The following is a 24,875-nucleotide window of genomic DNA, read 5'->3' on the forward strand; positions in this document are numbered from 1 at the left end:
GTCTCCCTCCGTCGGTCTGTGCGCCCTCGGTGCGCTTTGCGTCGTCAGTGAAGTTGCCTGATCCGCTGCTGACGAACGAGCGGTGCGCCACAAACATCCACCCGCTCCACAGGAAAAAAAAAAAAAAACGAGAAGGAGAAAATGCTTCATGGACGGCTTTCACAGCTCAAATGTCTTCAGGGTGGACAGACACAGGGATAGAAACGTGACAGGCGCGCGCAAAAACAACGAAATGTTGCACGAACGCCAAACCGAGACGCGAAGGTGGACGATGCTGTGAGGACGGATCTCCTGCGAGGCTCCAAAGCGTCCCTGCGCTCCACGGGGGAGAGACGGGCACCGGAGGAACCGAGGAAGAGGGAGAAAAATGTTCAAAGTTAGGCCGTGTCGTCCACAAGTGCGAGCCCGAGAAGCGCCGTCCCGCAACAGCTGCAGAAAATGAGCATGAATTGAACGAAGAATGCATGTCGTTTGGGATATATCTGTGATTCTGCAAACATATATCATCTGCACGTCATCAGGTAAGACGCCAACAAGGAGCTACGGTGCTTCCAGACATTAGAACAACATAGAAATGTCCTGCAGTGGAAGATGAAATATTCAAATAAACAAAATGAGATGTTGCAGTGGTGCCATCACTTACAGTAAGTCACAATGAAGTTGGCTACTTCCAGAAGCTGTAGGGATACTGGGGGCCCTGTGATTATCATAGTGATGTTTCTGTGTTTATTCAGAATTGCCAGAATTTGGTCCTCATTTCAAGTCAGACACCTCATCTGCCTGTCATCGCCTACTCATCTCACTTTCTACATGGAGAGTGGAGCTTACAGCGCTCATGTCAACAGGCTCTTTGCACACAGTGGCACCTCAGTCTCTGCACACTGGAGAGATTCAAAACCACTGAGATGATTGAATTCATGCCTCAGCTCTCGCACTTCATAACCCAGCACTTTGATCAGTCGCCTCTCGTGCAGGCTGATGGCCATGCAGATCATAGCAGGGCGCATGCTGCACACCGGGGCTGCCAGTGACACAGTGAATGTAAATAGTTCATGGATATCACTGTCAATATGTCAAAGAGCTCATGTGGCCGTGCCAGTGAGGCAAGCATCCATTTAGTCAGATACACACAGTGATTCCCCACAGTGGGATGAGTCAAGACTTCCTGCTCATCGCCGCTGAAGCTGACAGCCTCAGTTTCTGAACAGAACACTGCAGTTTGGGATGTTGGTCGTCATATTTTCATGCTGATATGTGGATATGAAGAGGCAGACAATATCATCTCTTCATCACTGACCCACCACACTTAAGCTGTGGGCCACTGGAAACTGAATCAATGCCAACCCATACATTGTATGTGTAATTAAACACTCATTGTAAAGTAGTAAAATTAAGTTATAATTTTATTTCTGTAGCTATCATCTGATATTTTCTGTCTTCTTTTATTGGATAGTGACAGCGTAGATATAGACATGTGGAGAGAAAGAGTGGTACAATGCAGTTATATATGCTTCTAAATCACTATAGGAGGAATAATCAGAGGAATCCAAATATCAAAGGCTTAAAAGGAAATGTCGCTGTTCATTTGTGAATGTTATCTCACAGCTATTCAGTGTGACACCTCCATAAAGCTGAGGCACCTGCGAGAGGGAACACAACAAGAAATCGCAGCAGCTGAGGCTGAGATATCCTTACTATTATGAGAGAAGCTCCAAAAAGGTCCGACAATTCCCATAATGCAACTAGATAGCATCTTTCCTCAGATGTCTGCCTCATAGATGCCTATATTTTTTAACCTCTAAATACTCTTTTTGTTACCGTGATGATGTCATCGGTGAACCCTGGTGAAATAATCAGGGTTGCTTTCTCAAACTTCGATCAAACGTCTGTAAAACTGTTGACTCCTCAAAGTCTAAACAAAACCAATTATAACTTTCATTCACTTTATCTTGAGTTTTTAATCCATGCAGCTAACCTGTCCTAGAGCCTAGAAAAGCTGTTATCTTTGTGACGTCATCCCAGTGTCAAGTCCATTGGCTGAGCAGGAACGTGTGGGCGGGGCCAGCAGGACAGACACTAATGAGCATGTGCAGCGAGTCACCCAAAGCAGAAACAAAACCAGGAGCTGGAAAACTTTTTGGTGAACGTTCACGGCGGGTCATCTTTGAGTCTGGTATCCAGTTGCTTTACGCTAGAATCAGTGGAGGGTCCCTTTAAATAGACTTAAATGCAACATACTAACATCCACTCAGTGGAATTTAGTTAGTAGCATTAGTTCAGTGCGACATGAACCCTCCCGTTTTCTCGGCTAGGAAGCTACTGTTAGCAGCTTCTTCCAGCCAACATTACAGAGTGACACAGTGTGAAATTTTCCTCTTCCGCCCTGCTCGGCCCTGATTTATATCTCCCTGTTCCGTCCTGCTTCTGTGGGTTTTGTCATTGCAGTTCTGTCTCATCCCATTCCTGTCACTTTCACTTCTAGACCCGTGGTCATTTTATTCCATGCTAATTGTTAGAGGGTGCCTGCTGTGGCACCCTATAAAAAATACCCCCCCCCCCCCCCCCGAGGCCCAAATGTTGAAAAACGCGCACTAAAGTGCCCTCTTGGGAGCCAAAATGCGCGTTAAAGTGCCCTCTTGGACACCAAAACGCGTGCTTAAGTGCCCTCTTGGACACCAAAACATGCGCTAAAGTGCCCTCTTGGAAGCCAAAATGCGTGCCAAAGTGCCCCCTGGGAGCCAAAATGCGCACTAAAGTGCCCTCTTGGACGCCAAAAGGCGTGCTAAAGTGCCCTCTTGGACGCCAAAACGCTAAAGTGCCCCCTGGGAGTCAAAATGCGCACTAAAGTGCCCTCTTGGGAGCCAAAACGCGTGCTTAAGTGCCCTCTTGGACACCAAAACATGCGCTAAAGTGCCCTCTTGGAAGCCAAAACGCGTGCCAAAGTGCCCCCTGGGAGTCAAAATGCGCACTAAAGTGCCCTCTTGGATGCCAAAAGGCGTGCTAAAGTGCTCTCTTGGATGCCAAAACGCGTGCTACAGTGCCCTCTTGGACGCCAAAACGCGTGCTCAAGTGAAGTCCTTTTCGCCCCTGCCTTCAAAAAGTCTGTGCACACCACTGGTCTCTAACTGCTAGTCAGGTAATGTAGCAATTAAATTGGTACTAGTAGCAGTAGTAAATTAAATTAAACAGTCTGATGTTTTGTTATGAATTAAGATAACTATACAAGAGAGTACATACAACAGTACATACAAGTACATCTGAAATGATTAGTTGATTAATCATTTAGTCGATTGACAGAAAATTAATTGGCGACGATTTTGAATGTATTTAAATGAAAAATGCCAAACATTTTGTGGCTCCAGCCTCTCAAATATGAGGATTTGCTGCTTTTCCTTTTAATTATTTTTTATTCATTTTTAATACATTCATTTAAAAATAGTGTTTCATTTTTTTGAAAAAAAAAAACAATAAATAAAGAAATCAAGAAAATAATCATCATATTAGGTTGAAGAAAATCATCATTATTTGCAGTCCGACACAAAACAGTTCAAAATGCGCTCCACCTCAACCAGCTCCATTAATGCATGAGGAGTGATAATCTAATGATGTGGTATCTAACAATGGGGACATTTTTCAGCATTGAGCACTTTTACTTGTCATACTTAAATTAGTCTACATTTTCCTGCTTCTTTTACTTATGCAACATTTTCAGAGCAGGACTTTTGCTTATTGTTTACAGTGTTTCTTAAATTTACATAGTTCTGAATATTTCCTGCACAACTACCGAGCTACTCAACTCAGGAGTGAACTGCAGCCTTGCTACTGTTTGCTTCATGTGACCTGGTTCTGCGCTGGCGCAACACAAACTCTACCATTCAGATCTACCTGTCGGATCCCGGCGGCTCTGTTTTAATTGCGCTGCTGCTGCCAGGCGGGCGGATTGGATGGCACAGGAGCTGCAGCACAGTGGCAGCCTGAGGCCAGATACACACAGGACGCCGAGTGTGAAGTCATGTGCACCACAGGCGGCTGTGCACACCGGTCCAGATCCACCACAGGGACTCACTCTACGCATCCCACATGAACTGTCTCCATTTTGACCTACTTTGAAAGCTTCATCACAAGTTTATTCAGTTTTAAACCTAAAGTATAAATTAGACGGGCATCAGTGCACATTTCTTACAAGTAAAACAACACCGAAACACTTATTTTCTGCTTTTATGGTTTATGAATACAACTTTGACATGTTCCAAAACATTATGCTTTTCCTACTAGACACACAGCCAGGTTGTGGATGTGTTAGCAGGAGCTGGTTAGCCTCTAAACAAAGATGAGGGATAGCTCCACATCGGTCTCATTTCAGAGTCGTGTATGTAGCTGACTTTCTAACATTAGCCACTGCTAGGCTAGTTTTGTTCAGCAGTACTGGCTGCGATGACATGCTAGTTAATCTTAAAATAACGGGACTACTATAACCTGGGCACCTCTTCTAATTTGTGATCCCGTGCAAATCTGCCATGTCTGTCAGTAAAAATTCCACCGCTACTTGCTTTCCATACACAGAGGTGATGTGATCATAGTAGTCCCAGCCAAATCACTATCTCAGTGATTTGGGCTTGCATTATTATTTTCTTCTTGGAGATAATGTCAGGAAATTTGAGTAAAATACAGACTGCTCATCCTGAGTTAAATGCACCACACAAAACACAGGCGTGGGGGGTCATTTCTCCATCACATGAGGTCCCCTGGTAGCACTAGTCTTTAGTTTATGAGTGACGGTAAAGGGATGTGTAGTAGTGTGTAGGTTTTTTTTATAGGAAAAAAAACACTGGCACTAAACTGACACACGACTGCCAGGATGCTGATGGTAATGATTAGAAAATAATGTGCACTGTCAACGTTTATTTGCCTTAAACACTAATCTGATTAAAGTCACATTACGGCTCCGACCACTTCCTCTTTTCAGTGCTCCTTGTGAGCATCCAGCTCGGATTTTTATGGATTAAAAATCCCCATTACTGAACTTAATGGGTGAAGTTTTAGTCATTGTCTGTTCTCAATGTTTTTCTATCTTTCTAATCGTTTATCTCTCTCATCGCATCTCCTTCCTTTGCAATTGCAGCTAATGGGAGTGTTTTTTTAAACCACCAACCAAGCACCAAAAACACATTTCATTTGCTAAAGAACTGTTCGCTGTCCTTTGTCTTTCTCCCTGCAGCTCAGCCTATTACATCCAAGCTTGATGAGAGTTGGTGGGCGTATAAGGACGTCGTCCAGGGAAGCTTTGTTCCAGGTAATCGACCGTCAGCCAACTCACACACGAAACTAGCACATGGTAAAATGTTTGAGAAGTCTAGAAGGGATGACCGTCCCTTTTGACAGCGATCATGGCTCAAATTCATTCTGCCTGAGCTTGTTCGCAGCTGTCCATCAGCTTGTGGTTGTTGGGGTTGATGGTGAAGAACGAGGCGAGGTGTCTTGTCCAGCGGATGTTCCGGATCCAGCTCATCTCTTAACGAAAATAAAAGCTGTCATGAAACGTGTGGAGAAGCTCTTACCACCTTTTTATCCTGTTAGATAGAACCAACAAATCAGAGAACACCGAATCGCTAATCTCCACATCTTTTTAAGTCCACTTGATCAAAAACTGTCCATCAAGAGCCCTATAAAACCTCAGATCTGTGTTATATGTGACTAGACTACAGGAGAAGTTAGAGCAGAATACAGCTGTCCTCTATCTCCTTTCCCTCTCAACAGCTACTGTACTATTGGGTGCACTGCACAGAATGAAGCAGATTTAAGTGTGAACGTCCTTGCTAACTCTTAGGAAAGCTTTTCCATGGAGCTGTAAGGCGACAATCAGTTTAGTTCTGTCGTTCATGCCGCTGCAGCGTAGACTGGAGCTAACGTTCCTTTTGTGCTAGGATGGAACCACACATCATTAGCGTCTCTCTGGATGGTCACTCTATTAGTCAGGGCATCTGCTGTGTGCATTACCGTGGCTCTGGCCATCAGCGCTATCGCTCATGATGACACTGTAGTTACCAAAGTTCAGACAGGTTGTACACAAATCTTTAAATTGAGAAGAAAGTCATGTGGCAGAGCTGCTTGTGTGTGCCAAACCCATCCTGTAAGCACTGTGTACAGTAGTGTGTTCACAGTGCTCCAACCAGACAGAGTGCAGGTAAACAAGTGGATTTGTGAGTGTGCTGTCGATGAATACCATAATGCAAAGCGCAACGGAAATGCAAGAGCTGCTCAAAATTGTGGATGGCGGCGCGAAACAGCTCCAGAAGGATCTTGGAAACCAAAATGAAGATCTTGCTCTTAAGAAAGACATTTTCTATTCGTGAGGTATAACTGGGGGTGACAATCTAAAGTTGCAGATTGATGGACGCCTGATGTTGCATGTATAGTATCACTTTCTGTTCGAAAAAGTCGTGAAAATGTTGATTTTTTTGTAGTGTGTCATGTGTGCTTTATGTAATTGCTATGTAGAATGGATTTGGGACTCAGCTACCATGTACCATAGGCCACATACAACACATTGCATTTCCTGTGACTGTTTCCCAATAAAAGCCACCCCGTGATTTCACATTAAAAATTGTGCAGCAGTGCCGCAGGAAGGTTTGCACATGCATGCATGGCTTCCTGCATATAGCGTGTGTGTGGAGGCACTTAGTAATGAAATCGGCTACATGTATATAAAAAAGGTCATTACTGAATGGAAATGTTTTAAATAGGTATCAACAAAGGGGCTTAATATAATGGAAATCTTAGGGATTATAACAGTAATAGAATTAAGGATTTATTGTGCATTACTGCTTCCTGTGTTGGTGAGTTGGTGGGATTCTCTAATACCTCAAAAGCCTCTCAGTATCCCTAAAAATTTTATTCATATAAGACAAATGTTCAGTGATTTGTGCCCAGCGTTATCACTCTGTGGAGTGCAGGGAGCGGCGTGACGCAGAGAGTCAGGGTGTGGAAGTCAGGGTGGTGGATGGATGGGCAGACCGCGGTTTATGTCCTGTCACATTCCAGTTGCCAGCTTTTTAAACCATAACCACAACCCTTCCTGTTTCCTTCCCCCACGAGCAGACTTGGTACAAAGAAATGATTCTGATGCAGGATTTTGCAGAATGGTCTGGTACAAGCAGCCTTTCGAGGGTTAACGTGAGGGGCAGCGATCAGACTGTGCATTCGGAAATGAGTCTGGAGATGATGTAGATGAGGGACACTTCCTACACCTCCACACTTGTGTTGTCACATGCAATTAATGAACCTGAGCCATATTAATGATGTTGCTGAGACACTGCGTCTGATCTGCTTCACTGTGGCTCTTCATATACAGAAGAGGACTAAGATCATTTATTTATAATTACTTTGAAATCAGATGAGTTTAATTTGTTACGCTTTCATTTCCCATTTTAGAATGAGATTGAAATATTTCCAAACGAAGGCGTGTGTGTGTGTGTGTGTGTGTGTGAAGGGTGTGACGGGCCTTCGGGGAAATTTGAGACTGACAGTAGGCTCATCACATCAGTGAGCGGAGCCTGACTTTGACTACAGCTTCTCCACCCTCAGTCTACCCTCACACTACACCTTTCTTCTTGCTTTGTGTTAGCGCTGCGCCAGCACAGGAGGAACCTCTGCTTCAAGCTGTTTTGGGGGAATGAAGTGGGAATACAGTCAGCAAAACAGAAAAAAACTACGGCATTCAAAACTCAGGTCACTGACGGCTGTCCTCTCGTGATCGCCTTTGCGGCCACATAAGACGGACGAAGCTGTGGTCGTGAAACAGCGAGGGATGGGTGTTTGCCAGCCTCAGAGCAGGAACAGGAATCACTATTCCCTCTTGAGCAGGAGTACTGCGAGATGACCCAACAGAGTTTGCGGGGAAGGAGACTGAGCACAAATGATGCAACTTCAGCGCTGCTTTGCCGTAAACAGCGAGGTGCTCGCAATGATAGATAAAAGGAGGCAGAGAGGAAGGAGCCTGGCAGTGCTACTGTGGTTCGCCTGTGAGCTATTACTTTGGCACCGTGAAATATAAGACTAAATATAACACGAGATACAGTATGCACCACAGATGGCATGGAACAATTGAGAGTGTTTGGCAGGCGGAGATAGCAACATGCATATCTGGTCCTCTACTTCATTTCACGGGTTCATTCAAATGCAGCTACCAAGGCAGAAACGCCTTTAAGATTCGTAGGGTTCAGGTCCACCTGGTTGCTCCTGTAACCCCCTCAAACACTTCTCCAGTCTCTAATCCCGCCTGACATCACTGGACGGAAAATGTATTTAAAGGAGGGGATACATCAGCCGTGTTTGGGGCTGTCTCATCCGCTGCGTGGGAGACTGTCCTGAAAGCCCGAAAAAGCTCAGGGAGGCGGCTGTGAGCTGCTCTTTATCAGAGGCTGGGCGGTTTACCAGTCCTCAACCTTGAAGCCCTTTCTGTCAGGAAAAAAAATGAAAAAAACACCAAAACACCAAAAGCATAAATCTCACCTTTGTGTTGCATGTCACAGTGAGTTTTCAAGTGTGGCCTCTTCCTCACCAAGCCATAATGAGCTCATTACTGTCCCCTGAGGCTGGAGGACTGAAAAACACCCACTGGTGCCGGACGGTTAGTGAGAATCACAGTTGTAGTGGCTCCCCCCCCCCCCCCCCCCCCCCCCCCCAGTGGCCACAAGGGGCAACAGTGAGCCCAATCAAAGTCAACTGAACTGTCCATTTCGCCAAGTGTAGAAGAAGTTTGTATATTGTTCCTCATAGTCCCACAATGCTGGAGTTTGCATGTTCTCCCTGTGCAACATGGGTTTTCACCAGGTTCTCCGGCTTCCTCTCACAGTCCAAAAACATGCTTAATTGATGATTCTAAATTGTCCGTAGGTGTGAATGAGAGGTGTGCTTGGTTGTCTGTCTCTATGTGTAGCCCTGTGATAGGCTGGCGACCTGTCCAGGGTGTTCCCTGCCTTTGCCCAAGACGGCTGGGATAGGCTCCAGCCCCCCCGTGACCCTGCAGAGGATTAAGCGGTGTATAGATAATGGATGGATGGATGCATAGTCCCACAATGTGTGCAAAGATATAAAGGTAAAATTAAGACAACATTAGAGATAAAACAAGCAGCAATCACTAGAAATATGAAAAGTGTCAGGGTGAATAACCGCCGTGTATGTATATGTAGTGCAAATACAGAATCCACAGTGCAAGAGCGATAGCAGCAGATTTCTTTTACAGTCTCTTTATAAAAAGTGGCTGGTGCTGGACATGGGTGTCTGTGGATGATGAGGAGAGGTGGCAGTGGGTAGCGGGACTTCAGTCCAGTCTTTTTTGGCAGAGGGGAGAGGTGGGAGTGGTGGGATGGAGTTCAGCATTCTGACAGCCTGGTGGATGAAGCTGTGACTCAGCCTGGTGGAGCTCGCATGGAGGTTCGGGTGCCGTCTTCCAGATATTGGGAGGCTGAGTGGCCCACAATGCTGATTGCTTTGCGGGTAAGGCAGGTGTTGTAGATGTCCAGGAGGGAGGGGAGTGGGGTACCAATGACTTTTCCAGCCGCGTTCACTGTCCGCTGCAGTCTTGCGGTTGGAGGCAGTGCGGCTCCCATACCGCACAGTGATGCAACTGGTCAGGATGCTTTCAACGGTGCCTCGATAGAAAGAGCACATGATGGGCACCATGGCTCTTGCTTTCTTGGCCAGTGTTGTTTGTGGAGGAGAAGTCCTCGGTGATGTGCACACCCAAAAAGTTAGTGCTGCTCGCTGCTCGGGAGAGATTTTTTACCTCTGCACCACATTGGCAATTGGTTGGCCTCGTTCCTGAAGTTAGTCTTATCGTCGTTGCTGATGGGACACGCTGCAGTCGCGTCATCTGCAGATTTTATGAACTGATTGGTGCTGTAGTCTGGTGCACAGTCGTGCGTCAGCAGAGTGAAGAGCGGGGGACTGAGGACGCGTCCTTTGGGGACCCCGGTGCTCAGGTGATGGTGCTCGACGGGTTGCCGACCCCTGCTGCTTGAGATCTCACAGTGAGAAACTTCAGGACTTCTGCTTTATTGGAGCTTTTCTACGGCACATTCAGGGGTTGTCACCTGTGCAGTGGACGAGACCGTCCTGAATGGGGCTGGGGATATATTAACTTGTAATAGGCATTCACATGATCCATTGTTCCTTCAGGGCACTGGTTGTGTGCATCCTCAGAAGTTCACCATGCAGGATTCAATTAAGCACATTAACAGTAGGGTCAGTGTATGCAGACAGAGCAAAAGGCAACATTAATTAATGTTAACGTTGTAATCAGATCCTCAGGCCTTTGTATTTACACCAGACCTTAATAAGCACTTTCATTTTATTCATTTTCTCCACATTGTGATCGGATCTCAGCGTGGAAATGATTTAGACATGGCTGACGGAAAGGTCAACAAACATGATGCGTCCCAGGTCAGGAAAAACTTTCTTTTCTTGGGAAGATTGAGCAGTCTGACTTAATCAACGCTGATATCTTTCTTTCAGTACAAAACTCCCTCTTTGTGTTTCCTTGGACAGCTTTTCCCTGAGCTGCAGTGGAGGGATAGTCACAACAAGAGGGAATTTCATACTAAGAGATTCTAACTTTGGAAGATACTTGCCTGATGTGTTTAGCTCAGACTGCTGAAGCCTCGTACTGTATGTCCTTCAGATAAACTTGGGACTGTGGACTCTGTCCCCCATCACAGGAAGCGTGTGAGCTGTTTGGAAAACTGCGAGCCTATTCCGAGAGGTTGCATTTACACCTGGCTGAGACCTGATCACAATCAGAGCCAGGCCTCCTACGGACGTGCTGCTCCCATCTGCTTGCATTCGCACCTCCATGTGCATTATATCATTTTTCTTTGTCCAGATCAGATGTGATGACATCTTAATGGCGGGTGTGAATGGATGAAATCAGATGGATGAAATCATCATTCATATGTTCTGCTGCTCGTCTCATTTCCACCTTGTAACCGCAGACTCTGAGCAGTAATTAGGCTGTTCCTTTCTCCTCAGCTATCAGGAAGTGCAGATCTCCAGTTGACATGACTCTCTGAGCGTGTCACACATGTAGTACGATCGTGCGATGAATCAGCACTGATGACACGTAGCACGTCGGATTTGGAGCTTTGGAGTTGGCAGCAGCTGAAATCATCAAGTGTCAGTGGCTACTGGTCAACAATGTCGCTTCTTTAAGTCCTAGTTTTATTAATTTTTCAATCCCATTCAGCTCATGTCATTCACTATTTGTCTGTCCTGTGTAGGTTCCTACTGTTTTTCCTCTCCTTCTGTCAGTTCTCCTCCCGTCTCTCCATCCTCCTCTGCGTCCGGCTGTAAGGGCCGTCAGGTTCATTCTGTATTGTACAGCTCTTATGTATATTTGATCAAATGTGTGTCTGGTTGTCTCCCTGTCTCTTTTATCTTCTCCCTCCCCTTGCTTTCATTCTCTCTCATCTCCTCTGCCCTCTCAGCTCTCCTCCTCCTCCTCCTCCGTTCCTCCTTTTCCCCTACTGTTCGTGGCTCATCCACTTTTCCTTCGCCTCTTTTCCCCCAGCATCTCCTCGTCTCGTCCCCGGCCGCCCATCCCTCTCCCTCTCTCTTCGTTATCCCTCTCACTTCTCTTCTCTGGCTCTGTCTCCTCCGGCTCACTCTCCCCTCCAGCCCGAATGGCCTGGAGACGTTGCTATCATTCATTTGAATTTGCTTGCGACTTGAGGCCCATTCAAAACCTCAGAGGAAATCTCGACTGTGCACCGAGCATGTGACTCTGATGAGACTGCTTCCTCGCCGAGCATTTACCTGGACATGTAAAAAACAGGCAGTCGGCTGCCGGATTACTAACCTAAAATGTCTCAGTAACAGAAATCCTCGTGTCCTTGCTTCCAGCAAATTTCAAAGGCAGAGCGACGCGAGGATCAAACAAACAGAACAGACTCAGTAGACAGCGGCTTGGTGCCTGACTGAGCGAAAACTGAAATATTTAGGTTAGTATTGCAAAAGGTTTGTATGAAGGCAGTTTTAAAAGGAGCATTTTCTAGGTATAACCAGAAATGGAACAGATTTCACAGCAGGAGAAACAATACATCGGATTATTTAGATTCATTATTAAAACTGGAAGGCAGGTTACAGTGACAACTGTGCGACAATGAATGTTGCAAACGGTAGCAGAAGACCTCAATATGTAGCTACGGTGATCATTAAGCCGAAAATCAAAGCTGCCCTCGCAGAACGTCACAGGCGAAGAGCAGAACTAGATGAAAATCCAACATTGACTTAGAACAATTCACTGAAATATTACTGAAACCGCAGCACGGCCCAGTGCTCTGTGAATGAAGCACTGCAGTGCTGCAGAGTTGCCTCGGCCTACAAGTCATATCCTCCAGATGGAAGGGAGTGTGCTCGTTTGAGACAGGCACCGGCAAAAATCACCTCATCATTTTTAGATTTTCTCAGATAAAATGAAAATTCACCACGAGTGAGCAAGCACTCATTCAAACACAGCCACTGATCACTAATATTGATGCATATCAGAGGAAAACAAGAAACAGGCACTTCTATGAAACATTTAGCCACGCTCGTACCAGAAAGTATCATGTGTTCGATGTGTATGTTCAGAGAATGACAGGTTGATTTAGAAGGGCTGCTCAGGCTGCGGCCTGAGCTGACAGCAGAGAGGTGAATGTGAATGTCCACCTGCATGTGCATACGAAAGGTGAGTCTTATTTATTTGTCACTTGCGCAACAATTACAATGACGCAGACTCCCTCCAGCAATGCTCATAATAATATGTATGAAAGGAAAATCATGGGAGTGTGAAATGAGAAAAAGGGAATCTAAGACATGAGACATACAGTCATGCAGAAGTTTAAATATTTATACTGATTTTACATGTGATTACCACTTTACTCATGGTTAGTACCTCTCAGCCTGTAAAACAGGTGTTAGAGAGGTGGAAAGGAACGTGACTTGACTTGACCATTTCCTTTGGGCCCTGCCAGTGTCGTAATGATGCCGGCCAGTCAGTCAACTCTGATCCAGACTGAAGTAGCTCAGCAGCTATGGATTGGATTACTGTGAAATTTAATATAGAAAATCATTCTGAAAATGACCAAGATCCTGCATGAACACTTGAACAACCCTCACAGTCGTGTGAAGATTGTGTTCATCGATTTTAGCAGCGCATTTAACACCACCCACCCCCACCTGCTGGCAGGCAAACTGATGGATCTTGGGGTTAATCCAACACAAACAAATACTTAGGGCTGGAGATTGATGACCGTCTGAAGTAAATGAATGCCCTATTGTGAAGGTAAAAAAAAAAAAAATGCAATGGCAAATATTCTTATCATGGAAATTGTACATTTTTAATGTTGATTGTTATTTTTTGCAGCTGTTTTACAAGGTTGTCCTACAGAGCATCCTGTGCTTTGGCCAGATTTGTGTGTTTGGTATCATGCGCAGCCAGTAACAAGAAAGGGTTGCTGCGCCTGATCAGGATGGCGATGTGGAGTTTGTTTCTAATGGATCATGTAGCCCGCTGTGTATGGGAGTGTTTATTTGTCTCTATCTTAGCGAATGTGTTGGCGTATGCTAGAGCAAAGGTGCTTGGAGATGCCTTATCTGTGTGTGTGTGTGTGAGGCTATGCTAGAGGGAGGGCGCTTGAAAATGCCCTCTCTATGTGTGCATACATGGGCGTAGGCATATGTGTGTGGGTGTGAGTGTGTGTTTGTGTGTGATCTTAGCACACTAAGCAGGGCATGGAGCATGGAGTGCCGTCTCCATCTCTGATTTCATGCGTTCAGTTTGACCGCTGGACTTCTCTCCAGAAGACGGACGAAAACTGTGGACCTCGATCAGACACCACATCAACTGGCAGACCATGAAGGACGTGGAGCGGGACCAGTGTAGCGGTCTCTTTGGCTGAGGGAAGCTTGGTCAGTGGCATGAAGTGAACCATCTTGCTGAAGCCATCTGATTATGTTCCCCTCGGACGGTGCGAACCCAGTGACAACTTCCAAGCAGATGTGGGAGGTGCTGCGGGAACCCGGCAGGGGCGTGGTTAGACCACTTGTGCTGGTTGCACACGGAACGGGCATTGACAAATCCCCTGGCACGGGGACCGAACATAGTTTCGTTGCACTTGGAAACTTGTGTAATGACAATAAATGATTCCTGATTCCTGATCCTTGTCGAGTGTGGACCACCAGAAACTATGACGAGGGACGTCTCAGGTTCTCTGGATCCCCGGATGACAGGTGAACTTGGAGGAGTGGACCCACTGGAGGGCGTCAGACAACAGGACTGGAGGAACAAACAACCGATTTGGGGGACAGGCACTGGCACAAGGTTGACCCTCCATGGCGGATTTAACCCTCTCCTCAATCTCCCATGTGATGGGAGCGACCAGACAAACTGTCTCACATGAAACAATGAAATCCAAAACCCTGTTCTGAGACCAGAAGAAATAAAATCAAACCAGAATAAATATAAATTAATTATACAATAGTCAGAAAAACACAAGTCAGTTTCCTCCTACTGAAACTCATATTCTGGTTATTTGTGGGTTTTTAAAACATTTCTGTTCCGCAGCCTTGCAGTTTTTAAACATTGCAAAGATGCTACAAATTCAGACATTTTTGGCTGCAAACTGGCAGGACTGGATTCTGTGTTCCCTTCAAAGTTTTCGTTTCTTGGCGTTCTTGGTGCAGCAGACTGAGTAAATTGTCAAGCTGCCATTCAGTCATCCAGAGTTTTCTCCAACACACCAATTGTCTGCCCAGCATTGTCAGAGGCAGCAAAGTGTGTGCTTGCTGCTTTTGTGGCGCTACCAACCTCTGAGGAGGATGTATGGTAGAGCAAAAATAAATCTGCTTCTGTTTCATAAGGAATGCTGGAGGAAATGGCGGAACCTTTAAAGGTACAATGTGTAAAATGTGGCCAGAATTTTAGATCAAAATGTTAAAAAATGAACATTATCAACAGAAAGTGAAGAAAAAACAGTTTTGACGTTATGTCAGATATGTATTTGTATGGTGTTGAAGAGCTATCTACTGAAGCTAGCATCTAGCCAGCTAGCTGCGGCCCGTCCTCCACCCAAGCACCGACCTCTGCTGTAGTTACTTGTGTACACGAAGCAATGCTCAAACTATGTTATTACTCCATATTAAATTAGAACAATTTCACATGACCTCTTTGGTGAACGTGCTTCTTTCTTATTTCCAAAGTGGTATTGGTCATTCCTCCTCGCACAGATGCAGCGTGTCCTGTGCACAGTGCAGACGCTGGTCGGCTCTGAGGAAAACGAAAGCGATCCAGTTGTTGGCGCCAACAATAACAGCATGTGGAAATGCTGCGGGGGAGGGTCACTTGAAGCTAATGTCAGATAAATGATAAACTGAGTGCCGTGTCTCTCCTGCCAACTCTGTAGTCGCTCTCAGTCGATCTGGCTTTTCCAGAGCCGTCTTTTTATTGGCTTCCTCTCATCACATTGTCACATTTTGTCGTGGTTTTCCTCGTATTTTGGTTTTGTCAGACTCACGATGGAAACAAATGAAATGTTTTGAGATGCTGAGGACATTTGGCTTATGTTAGAGCAGCACGATAGCGGACGAGCTCGACAGCGTGTTCACGTCGTTTCTCCCGCATCGCCGTTGCATGTGTTTCTGTGCCCGCCTGGCCGGAAGACCGAGGGTCTGGAAAGAGGAAGGAAGAAAGACAGGACGAAGAGGAGGAGAAAGCAGGAAAAAAAAAGATATGTGACAGGCGTGGGCTTGGCGATGAAGAGGAGAAGAGAGAAGAAAAGCGAGAGCTCCTGGGAGCTGCCCTTTCCTCCCGATAGATCTCTACACTAGTTCTAGCTGAGAGTGTTTCTTTTGTGTGTGTGTGTGTGTGTGTCCAGTGCTGGCCTTAAAGTGAGAAAGAGGGGCGGATAAAAGAGGGGATGTGGAGGAGAAGGAGAGCTCTGGGGACTGGGCCAGCCTACCTTTCAGCTCCCTCCAGCAGCTGTAGCCAGAAGATGATTAGAGGAAGAATTGAAGAACGGGAGAGGAAGACTGGAGCAGTGAAATGTGCTTTTCCTCTTGTTTGCAGACTGTCTGAACTCAGAAAGGGGGATTTTTGTAATTCTGCGTTTTTTTGGCTGCATTTGAAGTTTGTAATTTCAAGAATATTATGTCTCAACGAACCAGCTATGCATCTCTTAATGTTTCAAGGCTGCTGTTAGTATTGCCTGACTGGCCTGGAAACTCTGGGCCTCTCAGCTTCCCATCCATCTACTCACAGCACCTAGGCATAAAATCCACAGTTACAGTCAAAATCAAGTCTGATATCCCACAAAAAACACAGAAACAAAAAAACAAGTAACCCTAACCATGATTTTTAAGTAAAATAATATTTTTCAATTGATTAAAGGGCCAGTTTTGGCATAATATGGCAGAAATTGAATGTAAAATTCATAATGTTAATTAATAATATGTTGTCATTCGTGTATAATCAGCTGAAAATAGGTTGCTTTCAGGCCTTGTTGTGCTTTTGTTACATTGTGAGCTCTTTATATCTGCAGAGGGAGTCCACCATGTTGCGCCGCCATGTTTTTAAAGTAGCCCAGAGAGGACAGACCGATCACTGGCTCCAGAGAGGGCCTTGTTCGTGGGTGTAGCTTCTCCTACTTGCTTGGAGAGGGAGGGTGAGGGGAAAGCCAGGGGAATTCAGTTGCTTGCAATCTGCAACCTCAAACCAAGAGAGCACTAAATCCCACACACGGGGCCCCTTCGTTACTGTTGCTACGCTTGCTTTCCAGCAACGGACTCATTATTGACCCCTTTGGGAACTTTTCAAGATGTAAAAAAACCCAAGAGGCACAGAAAAATGTCGGTGCTGTCGGCAGGTACTGAGTGGAAAAGTCCTTCCCACTTCTCTGACACCTGAACGCCTCCAAGGGACACCACTCGACACCCCAAAAACGGCTTCCAGAGACTGCTTTCATCCAAATCTCAACTGCGCTGTTGCCTCACATTGTGAAAAGCCGAACCTAATTTGGGTGGAGGCCGATGTTTTGTTTAGCTGCTGTTTTTTTGTTTTTTTTTTGTTTGTTTTTTTGGGCGCTCTGCCGTGTGCTCCGAGAGGGAAGAAATAAAAGTTGAATCTGAATGCGTCTGCTCTGCCTCCCCTCTGAACCTGCCGGAGAGGATGCCGGGAGATGGCAGATAGCCCGCTTGAGAGAGAGAAGAGAAGAAATAAGACGCAAAACAGACTGTATCACCTCCGGTGTGTTTGTGGAAGAGAAGGCAACTTATATTAATGTCACACCTCTTGGTGTTGTGTGTGTTAGTTGTGTATTGTGAAGATGGGGGCGTATGTCTGTACAGGATGTAATATCATCGCAGTTGTTGTTTAGTATGTATAAGTTCCTTGCTCACTGTGTGTGTGTGTGTGTGTGTGTGTGTGTGTGTGTGAGTATGTAAGTGGTTATTTCTGTGTCTGTGTGTTTTGGGTATATAATATCACAGCTCAGGGTTGTTATTTGGGAGTGCTGCAGAGTGAGTAAGTAGGACACCAAGTTAGTGATCAGAGGAGCCTCTGCTTTGCTCTCTCGCTCCCTCTCTCTTCTCTGTCTCACGCACACGCACGCACACACACACACACACACACACACACTCTCACTGCTCTTATCCATATATTTTTCCCTCTTAGTCTTTGTCATGTAGTTTCCCTATTTCTGTCTATCTCTTTCTCACTCTTTCTTCTTAATGCCTCTCTCTGTCAGCGCCTCTTGCTGTCTCACTCTCTCTCTCTCACACACACACACACACACACACACCCTTGCAGAGACTCACAGGGCCACAGGAGAGAAAGGAAAGAAGAAAAAAAGTGGAAAAAAATGGAGAGAAGTAGCTAGATCGGGAGGAGGAGGAGGAGGAGGTGGAGGAGGAGGAGGAGGAAACGACATTCCTCCCACGCAGTAGAGGAGATATGAGCAATTTTAGATGGGACTGAAGGAGGGATAGCGGGGCGATGAGACAGGATAGAGGAAGAGAGTGAGAGGAAAAGACATAAGAGGGAGCACCGGCAGCAGAGAGACAGAGAGAGGAGAATGAAGTTATGATACTCAATCTCAATAATCTCCTGATATCATTACACATCCACATTCTCCATGCCTGATGGCCGCCCGCTACATTTCTTGCAATTACTCACCCCGGTAACGACATTAAAGCTAATGCTGCCGGTGATTACGGCATCGCTGCTATTTGTTCTTATTTAGCCGGGCCGCCGCAGGCCGCTGTAATGGATGGGCACATGCTCGCCCGGACGACGTGTTTGCTGTAGTTAAAAATTCCAATGAATTCATTAGCCTCTAATGTAGCAGAGCTGAGATGAGATGAGGGGCTCACCAGGTACAAAGTGCTGATGAGTAGATGTAGAAAGAGAGGACGGCGGTGTTATTTTCAGAAGCAGAGCAGGCAGTTAGCTGCAGCTCCTTACTGTAAATGAGCAGGCTGATATGAGGGCTGAACCTGTGACCTTTATTCATAACTTAAATGTCTGGTTCAAGCAGTTTGAAGTTATTTATTCAAATTCAATTGAACAATTTGATGAATCCGTTTAAAGGTTAATGAAATTTCATCATGTCTTTACTGTCAATGTGTGCATTAGCGTCCACCTGTTTTTTAATGTGCACCTTCAGTCATGCAACCTGGAAGAAAACCCGAGTGGAAATGATGGAAATCTGGAGCAAAAAAGGTTTTGATTTGATTGATTTCGGAAAAGTTTGTGGATCAATTAAAACAAAATGCGACAAAGGACAATGGAAGCAGTCTCAGGAAATTAATGATGATGTACATGAAGGGTCTAAATGACCATATCCTTCCACATATTAACACATGGAACTAACATATTGCGCCAGAGTCCACTTTAAAAAGCAGTGAGACCCTCCTTTTCAGGTAGCCAGAGTCTGTTAGACGTGCGCTTGCCTTCTCTCTTAATAAGTAAATGGGACGCACTTGAAAATGCAACTTTGTGTAACATTTATTTGATTTAAAGAATGGAAAAAAGGGACTTAAACTGTAGAAAAAGAGCAGACACATGTACAGAATGCCATGCAGTTTGTTCTCTTGCTTATAGGTATTTATTCTCTATTTGTTGTCTTTGGAGAACAGCAGCAGCACAGACACCAACAAAGACATCAGGGCTTTTATTGTGTCAGCGACATGTGTGCCGGAGGGGGTCTGAGCCCTTACACGCTGAACGGGAGCTGACATTGTCCGGTACGAGACACATGCGGGACTCATTTCAGTCACAGAGCTCAGGAAGCCGAATGAAGGAGTGCCGGTCTAGTGTGTCATCACTCCTCTTTGAGATGGCCCTTCAGGTGCCGTCTCAAAGAAAGTGTCCCACTGCTAATTTCAAATGCTGAGGGAACGTCGAGCCAGCCGGCCGCAGGAGAGTAGAATTTGAATCGTGCTCCGACACTCGAGTGCAACTCAAAGAAGGCCGCCGCATGCGCCTTTTGCTGCATGCTGTGCAGCGGTGGAGAGGTGGCTGCTCATCTGGCTGCCACTGGACACAGAATTTACACAGAAAGACAAGGGCGAACATGGCCCCCTCACTTTTCAAAATCCTAGTTTTGTGCAGCTCAGATCCTGTGGCCACTAAAATCTGTTGCTGCCATCCAGCGTGTTTGAAATGTAACGATATGTAAAGGGATGACTGTCAGTTATTACCATACACTCACAGCAACGAGCTTCATCCCCCAAAGCTTGTTCACTTGCGTCTGAACGTCTTGGAACGGAGCACTGCAGTGATTTTTTATTTCCTTTCCGTAAAGCCGCGGCACTCGCAAGAGACAGATTAAAAAGAATAGCCAAAATGAAAGCAGCAGCAGCTGAGGTATCCTGACTCTGAGCACCGAGTATGTACACGGCCAAGCTCCAGAATCACTGGATCTTGCATCTACACCTTCGTTAGACGAAGGAAAGCTCCCTCAGATGACATTATGTGACTGTTTTCACAGGCTGAGTAGCGCTGACGAGTAAAGTGAACTTAATGTGTAGTATCGGTGGAGTGCCGCTTTAACCAATACAGATGTTTTTACTGGCTGTGCTTATTCTGAATCTAGCATTCTCCTATCAGGACATGTGTGCCATACAAATGTAGTTCAGGTTATAGCAGCATTCGTGTATACAGCACATTTGGAATGCATCTCCACTGGGGGTTTTACTGCAGTTTGTCTGTTTAGTGCCAGCTCTGCGTGCCAGAAGTTTGCACGACTGGATCTGAAATTCATGGGCAAAAGAAAAGCCCATTTCTGGTCGGAAGGACTTTTAAACATTCTGGAAGACTTTGTTTTCTGGATGTGCACAAATATTGGAACAACAACCTGTTCACAAGAAGGTGGTTGAAAGATGGAGGTTTATTAATCAGAGTATGCACAGCTGCATATAAAGGGAAACATTAGCAGAACATTCATTTTCATGAGCCGTGTGAACAGTTAAGTAGGAATATTGTCTTTTTCAGAATGCATGCAAACGTGGACACTGGAAGAGGACCGAACCTGCGGCTGTTCCACTGATGTGCTGCTCTCCCTTTGCAGGCTGTGCAGACGCTGTATGTCCACTTGATGTGGCTGCATTGCTTTCTGGTCCACAGCTCCGTCACATCTCTGCTGCAGATCAAAAGTCCACATTCAGCTAGTCTGTTCTTCAGTTATTTTTTGTGGTGGCTACTCATTTGAACTACTAGCACACTGTTTTCTCTTTATTTTATATATACGCTTCCTTCTGCTGCCTTCTAGGCTCTGTTAGTCTGCCTATGCTGTACATACATGCATGCAGGAATGTATTTTCAGTGGGCATGGGCTGTCCACCACGTGCACGCATGTGCACCCACAACTATGACCGTGTCCTACTTTCAATAGATATTTTGGTTGATTTTCAACTCTTTAAGGTGACAAAATGTGCAATTATTTTTTCATGCCATTGCTCTGCTATGGCCAGCTATCTGTGCTCAGTTATTAACTGTAGCCAGACACATGTCAGACACTAGCAGGATGCCATACAGCACATTTATCCATCAGATTTACATTATCTCATACCAAAGCACAACAGTGCAACCACAATAAGTTTAAGATGATTGCTCAGTAAAGACAAAGTCAATAACAAATTAAATGCAAGTGTCAATAAACATTCATATACATGCACGAGTGAATTTCAGGCTTCATAGACACAAGCTGTTTAAACAGGCGGAGAGTTTAGAAGTAACGGAGCTGAGAAAAAAGCTGTGATACTCTGAAGCGCTGGGTGTCACATTGGCTGAAATACCAGAGAGATCATCTCCCACCATGTCACCGTGTCAGGTGGACGTTAAGGATTAGGATCACTTTTATGTCCCAGACATAAACCTCCTTTCCCCGGGTTCCACCTCTCAGGCTGCACTCAGGCTGCTCTAACCAGTGATTGGTGGAGCTTGCTTGAGCCATACAGAGCCTGAAAGGATGTGTGCAGACAGTCTGCAGAGCGTTGGGGGAGAAAAATGTAATCCCTCTCTTTTGTTTAATAGATAACAGGTACGGTATGTAGTAGATTCTCTCCCACAAAGACAAACAAAATACAGCATTATCTATCATTAAGTATCTGGTGTCACTCAGTGGGACTAAATGTTAGTTAATAATGCAATAATTTGCACAGCATTTCTAATTCTTTTGTTATAATTATGACAGGAATGTATAAATGCAGCGTTATCATGAGCTTTTCTAGTTTGAGCCCCCACATACGTCTGAAACTAAGCCCACACTGTTGTAGAAAGGACATGAAAGCAACTCAATATTGAGTAAAATTGTTATTTTTATTTCATGTACCTCTATATTTTCAAGCTGCTGTCTTACATTCGCTTTGCGCTGGGTGAGATGAGAGCAGTGCTGATAAAATGGTGCCACTTCTGTTAGGACCCACCGTGCGGGAAAGTGAGACAAACTGTCTGTAGTGAATGTGAAATGAAGTTGCTGCTTTGTTGTGATGTGGGGCAGAGTGCAGATCTGGCTCCTCTGTCTCTGCGCTGCGTTCCTCTGCAGCTCGCCGACCTCGGTTACATCACACATCTGCTTACTGAAGCTGCCGCATGCTGCGGTTTGAACAGTGTGACACATACCTGCACAAACCGAGGTCCACTGGAAGAGATGCTCGATGACACATACTCATAAAGCCTCATAGCCTAATATGTGCTTATTACTAACGTCTAATTATTGTTAATGTCAAAGAAAACGCTCACTCTTATCTGCTGTGTTTTATTTTCTAGGAATACGAAAACATTGCTGCAGGCAAAACACACGATTTAAGTGAACATTTGCTCATTGTGTTCACTCTGGTGATTTACTCCCTGTTATGTATTCCCTGTTTAAGCCCACAGGTATTCTCATGTAGCTTACATTGGATTAGTCTCATTCTATAGATGTCAGCTTGGCTGTATTTGAGCCGGGCTGTTATTATGTTTCATTATTCCGCGTCGTGTTCCGTTACATCATGAGTTGTTTTTATTGTGATTTCATGTATTGTTTTTATTGCTTTCCATTTGTGTTTTCACTTAACATTTGACGCACGATAAATCCCACAAACCATAAGGTGCTGTAAGTCGGTGATATTTCAAACCCGGTGATCAGGCTGGATGCTTTTTACAGTTGCTCCGTCTCACTGTCTCTTTAAATATGACCTTTGTCTCAGAGTTATCACAGCTTGGGTCAATGTCATAGAGACAGATGTAAAGAGGGGAAAAACATACCGTCAGAAAGATGGAAGAGTGACAGGAATACAGAACAAAGGGGGTTTGAGAGAAATGACCCCGTCTGCTCACACACTTGTACACACACATAAAGATGCTGGGTAAGACAGAAGCTCGGCAGCAGATGGCTGTAAATCCCCCACGATGACCAAAGGAAGGTCGAGACCCTGGACTATCATCACTTGTCCCAGCAGTGGTGCTGATGTTGCAGCTCAGCTGATCTCAGACAGGCTATATGTTCAGAAGACCCACACCCCACTGTATATGACATGGTTAGCTCAGAAATATAGACTCCAGTAGTGCTGCGAACAGGGTGAAGGTGAGGTGGACTGGAAGCCATAAACTGCCTGTAGGTGTCAGTGTGTTAGTGCTCTGATAGGCTGCTGACTTGCGCAGGGCTCTCTCTGACTCTCACCCACTGCATGCTGGGAGGCCTCCAGCCCCTGGGGATGGATTAGCTGGTTATACTTTACATGGTTTGAATGTAGCTTGAAAAGCAACTCCACCCAACAAAAACACGCTGAAAAAGTTATTTTTCTCTGACAAAAGAAATGCATTTTGTAAGAAAATGGATGGGTGATGTCTGCACAATCACTGCATTGATCTCCATGATGGATGAGTAGTGCTGACTTTGTGCATCATCTGACTTTTCCTCTAGCACCACCAGCAGGTCGGTGTTTTTCTCTTATCCAGTGAAATATCATAGCATCTATTAAGTGGCAAATCATGGTGCAGACACAGCTCCAGCACAATGTCTTCTATTGTAAAGCCTGACTTTTCCTTTAGCGCCATCATCAGGTCAAAGTGTTTGTCCACTTCATCCAATATTTCTGTTTATCACCAAAAACATGCAAAACCAATTCCCATTAGCCTCATGTGCTCACCAAATTGTTGCCTGCTAACATGCTAAGTAAGACACTAAACATCAGCGTGTTAGCACTGTCCTTGTGAGCATGTTAGCATGCTGATGCTAGCATGTGTGTACAGCTTCACAGAGCCACTAGCATGGCTGTAGACTCATTTTTACTGAGTCTCATGTGCTGCAAATTACCCTCATGGGTGCAAAAAAATTTTTGCCTGACTGCAATTTTTCATGCTAGTGGGATATTTACTAAGACTACACATGCAAATGAGCCCGGTGCAGCTAATTAAGATATAAATCCAGGGCTGTTTTCATATGTGCTGCACGTGTCTGAGGACCAATGTTTTCTGCTACTGAACTTGAAACACTGGTCATCCTGCAAGAGGAAGGCTTACAGCATGTGAGGAAACAGCATAGATCAACATGTGATCAGCCCAACAAAACGATCAGAGATTTAGCAGGTTATAAAATTAGTGTAGGAGATTTATGGTAAAACCTTTGAACTGCTTCAAAGGGCCTATTGCTGTAAAAAGATAAAAAATTCCTCAGCCTATTTAATGAGTATTTAATTGGCTGCTTCAATAATATCACACTGGATTGGAGCTGCCAGGAAGTTAGGAAAAACAGTTATTCAAGCAGAGAGCCACATAAGGAAAAACAGAAAGGGAAAGCCATGTGGAAAAAAAAAGCTTGTGTAAACTAACTTTGTAATGCATCTTTTTAATTTGCGCCTGGTACTGAAGCAGTTTCAGTTCCCCTCGCTCTGTATCGCTCGCTCACAGTCGCCTGCCCACCACTCCCTCAACCTCTGTGTTTGTCACAGGTTTCAGCTTTCTCAGAAGTTCCATTTCAGACACAATTTTCTCTGCTGCAGTGGTCAGTCTGCAGGGATAAATCAGGCGCAGCTGCTATTTGTATAAAAGGGCGGACCTCAAACAATTACTCAGTCAGTTCGAAGAAAATTAATCAGCAATTCTTGTGAGGTTATAAAGTGTTTGTCATTGTTAAGAACCAAAGACAACCAAAATGAACTGGCCTGCAGCGCCTTAAGTGTGGATATTTGCTGTTTTTCTTTTCTTTTTCATCCCAAAATTCAATGAATATGTGGGTTTTGAATTGTTGGAAGAAGAAAAATACTAAGACGTCACCTTGGGTTTGGAAAAATTGCAACGTATGGTATGATTTTCAATATTTGAGACAATACTCATGGTGGACTGTGGTCAACCACAGTGC

The 24,875-nt window shown here is 45.1% G+C and overlaps 1 protein-coding gene across 1 annotated transcript in view; it reads left to right on the forward strand.

Annotated features, from left to right (window-relative positions):
* The first annotated feature begins 232 nt into the window (after positions 1 to 232).
* Positions 233 to 24,875, forward strand: part of LOC121621172 (carbonic anhydrase-related protein 10-like) — a 90,932-nt gene continuing 66,289 nt past the window's right edge. The window contains exons 1-2 of the mRNA XM_041957522.1: positions 233 to 521; positions 5,219 to 5,293. Coding sequence (XP_041813456.1) covers positions 461 to 521; positions 5,219 to 5,293 — 136 coding nt within the window. The 5' untranslated portion in view covers positions 233 to 460. The remainder of the gene's footprint in view (positions 522 to 5,218; positions 5,294 to 24,875) is intronic.

Source organism: Chelmon rostratus, chromosome 17, assembly GCF_017976325.1.
Source record: "Chelmon rostratus isolate fCheRos1 chromosome 17, fCheRos1.pri, whole genome shotgun sequence".
NCBI classification, from domain to species: Eukaryota; Metazoa; Chordata; class Actinopteri; order Chaetodontiformes; family Chaetodontidae; genus Chelmon; species Chelmon rostratus.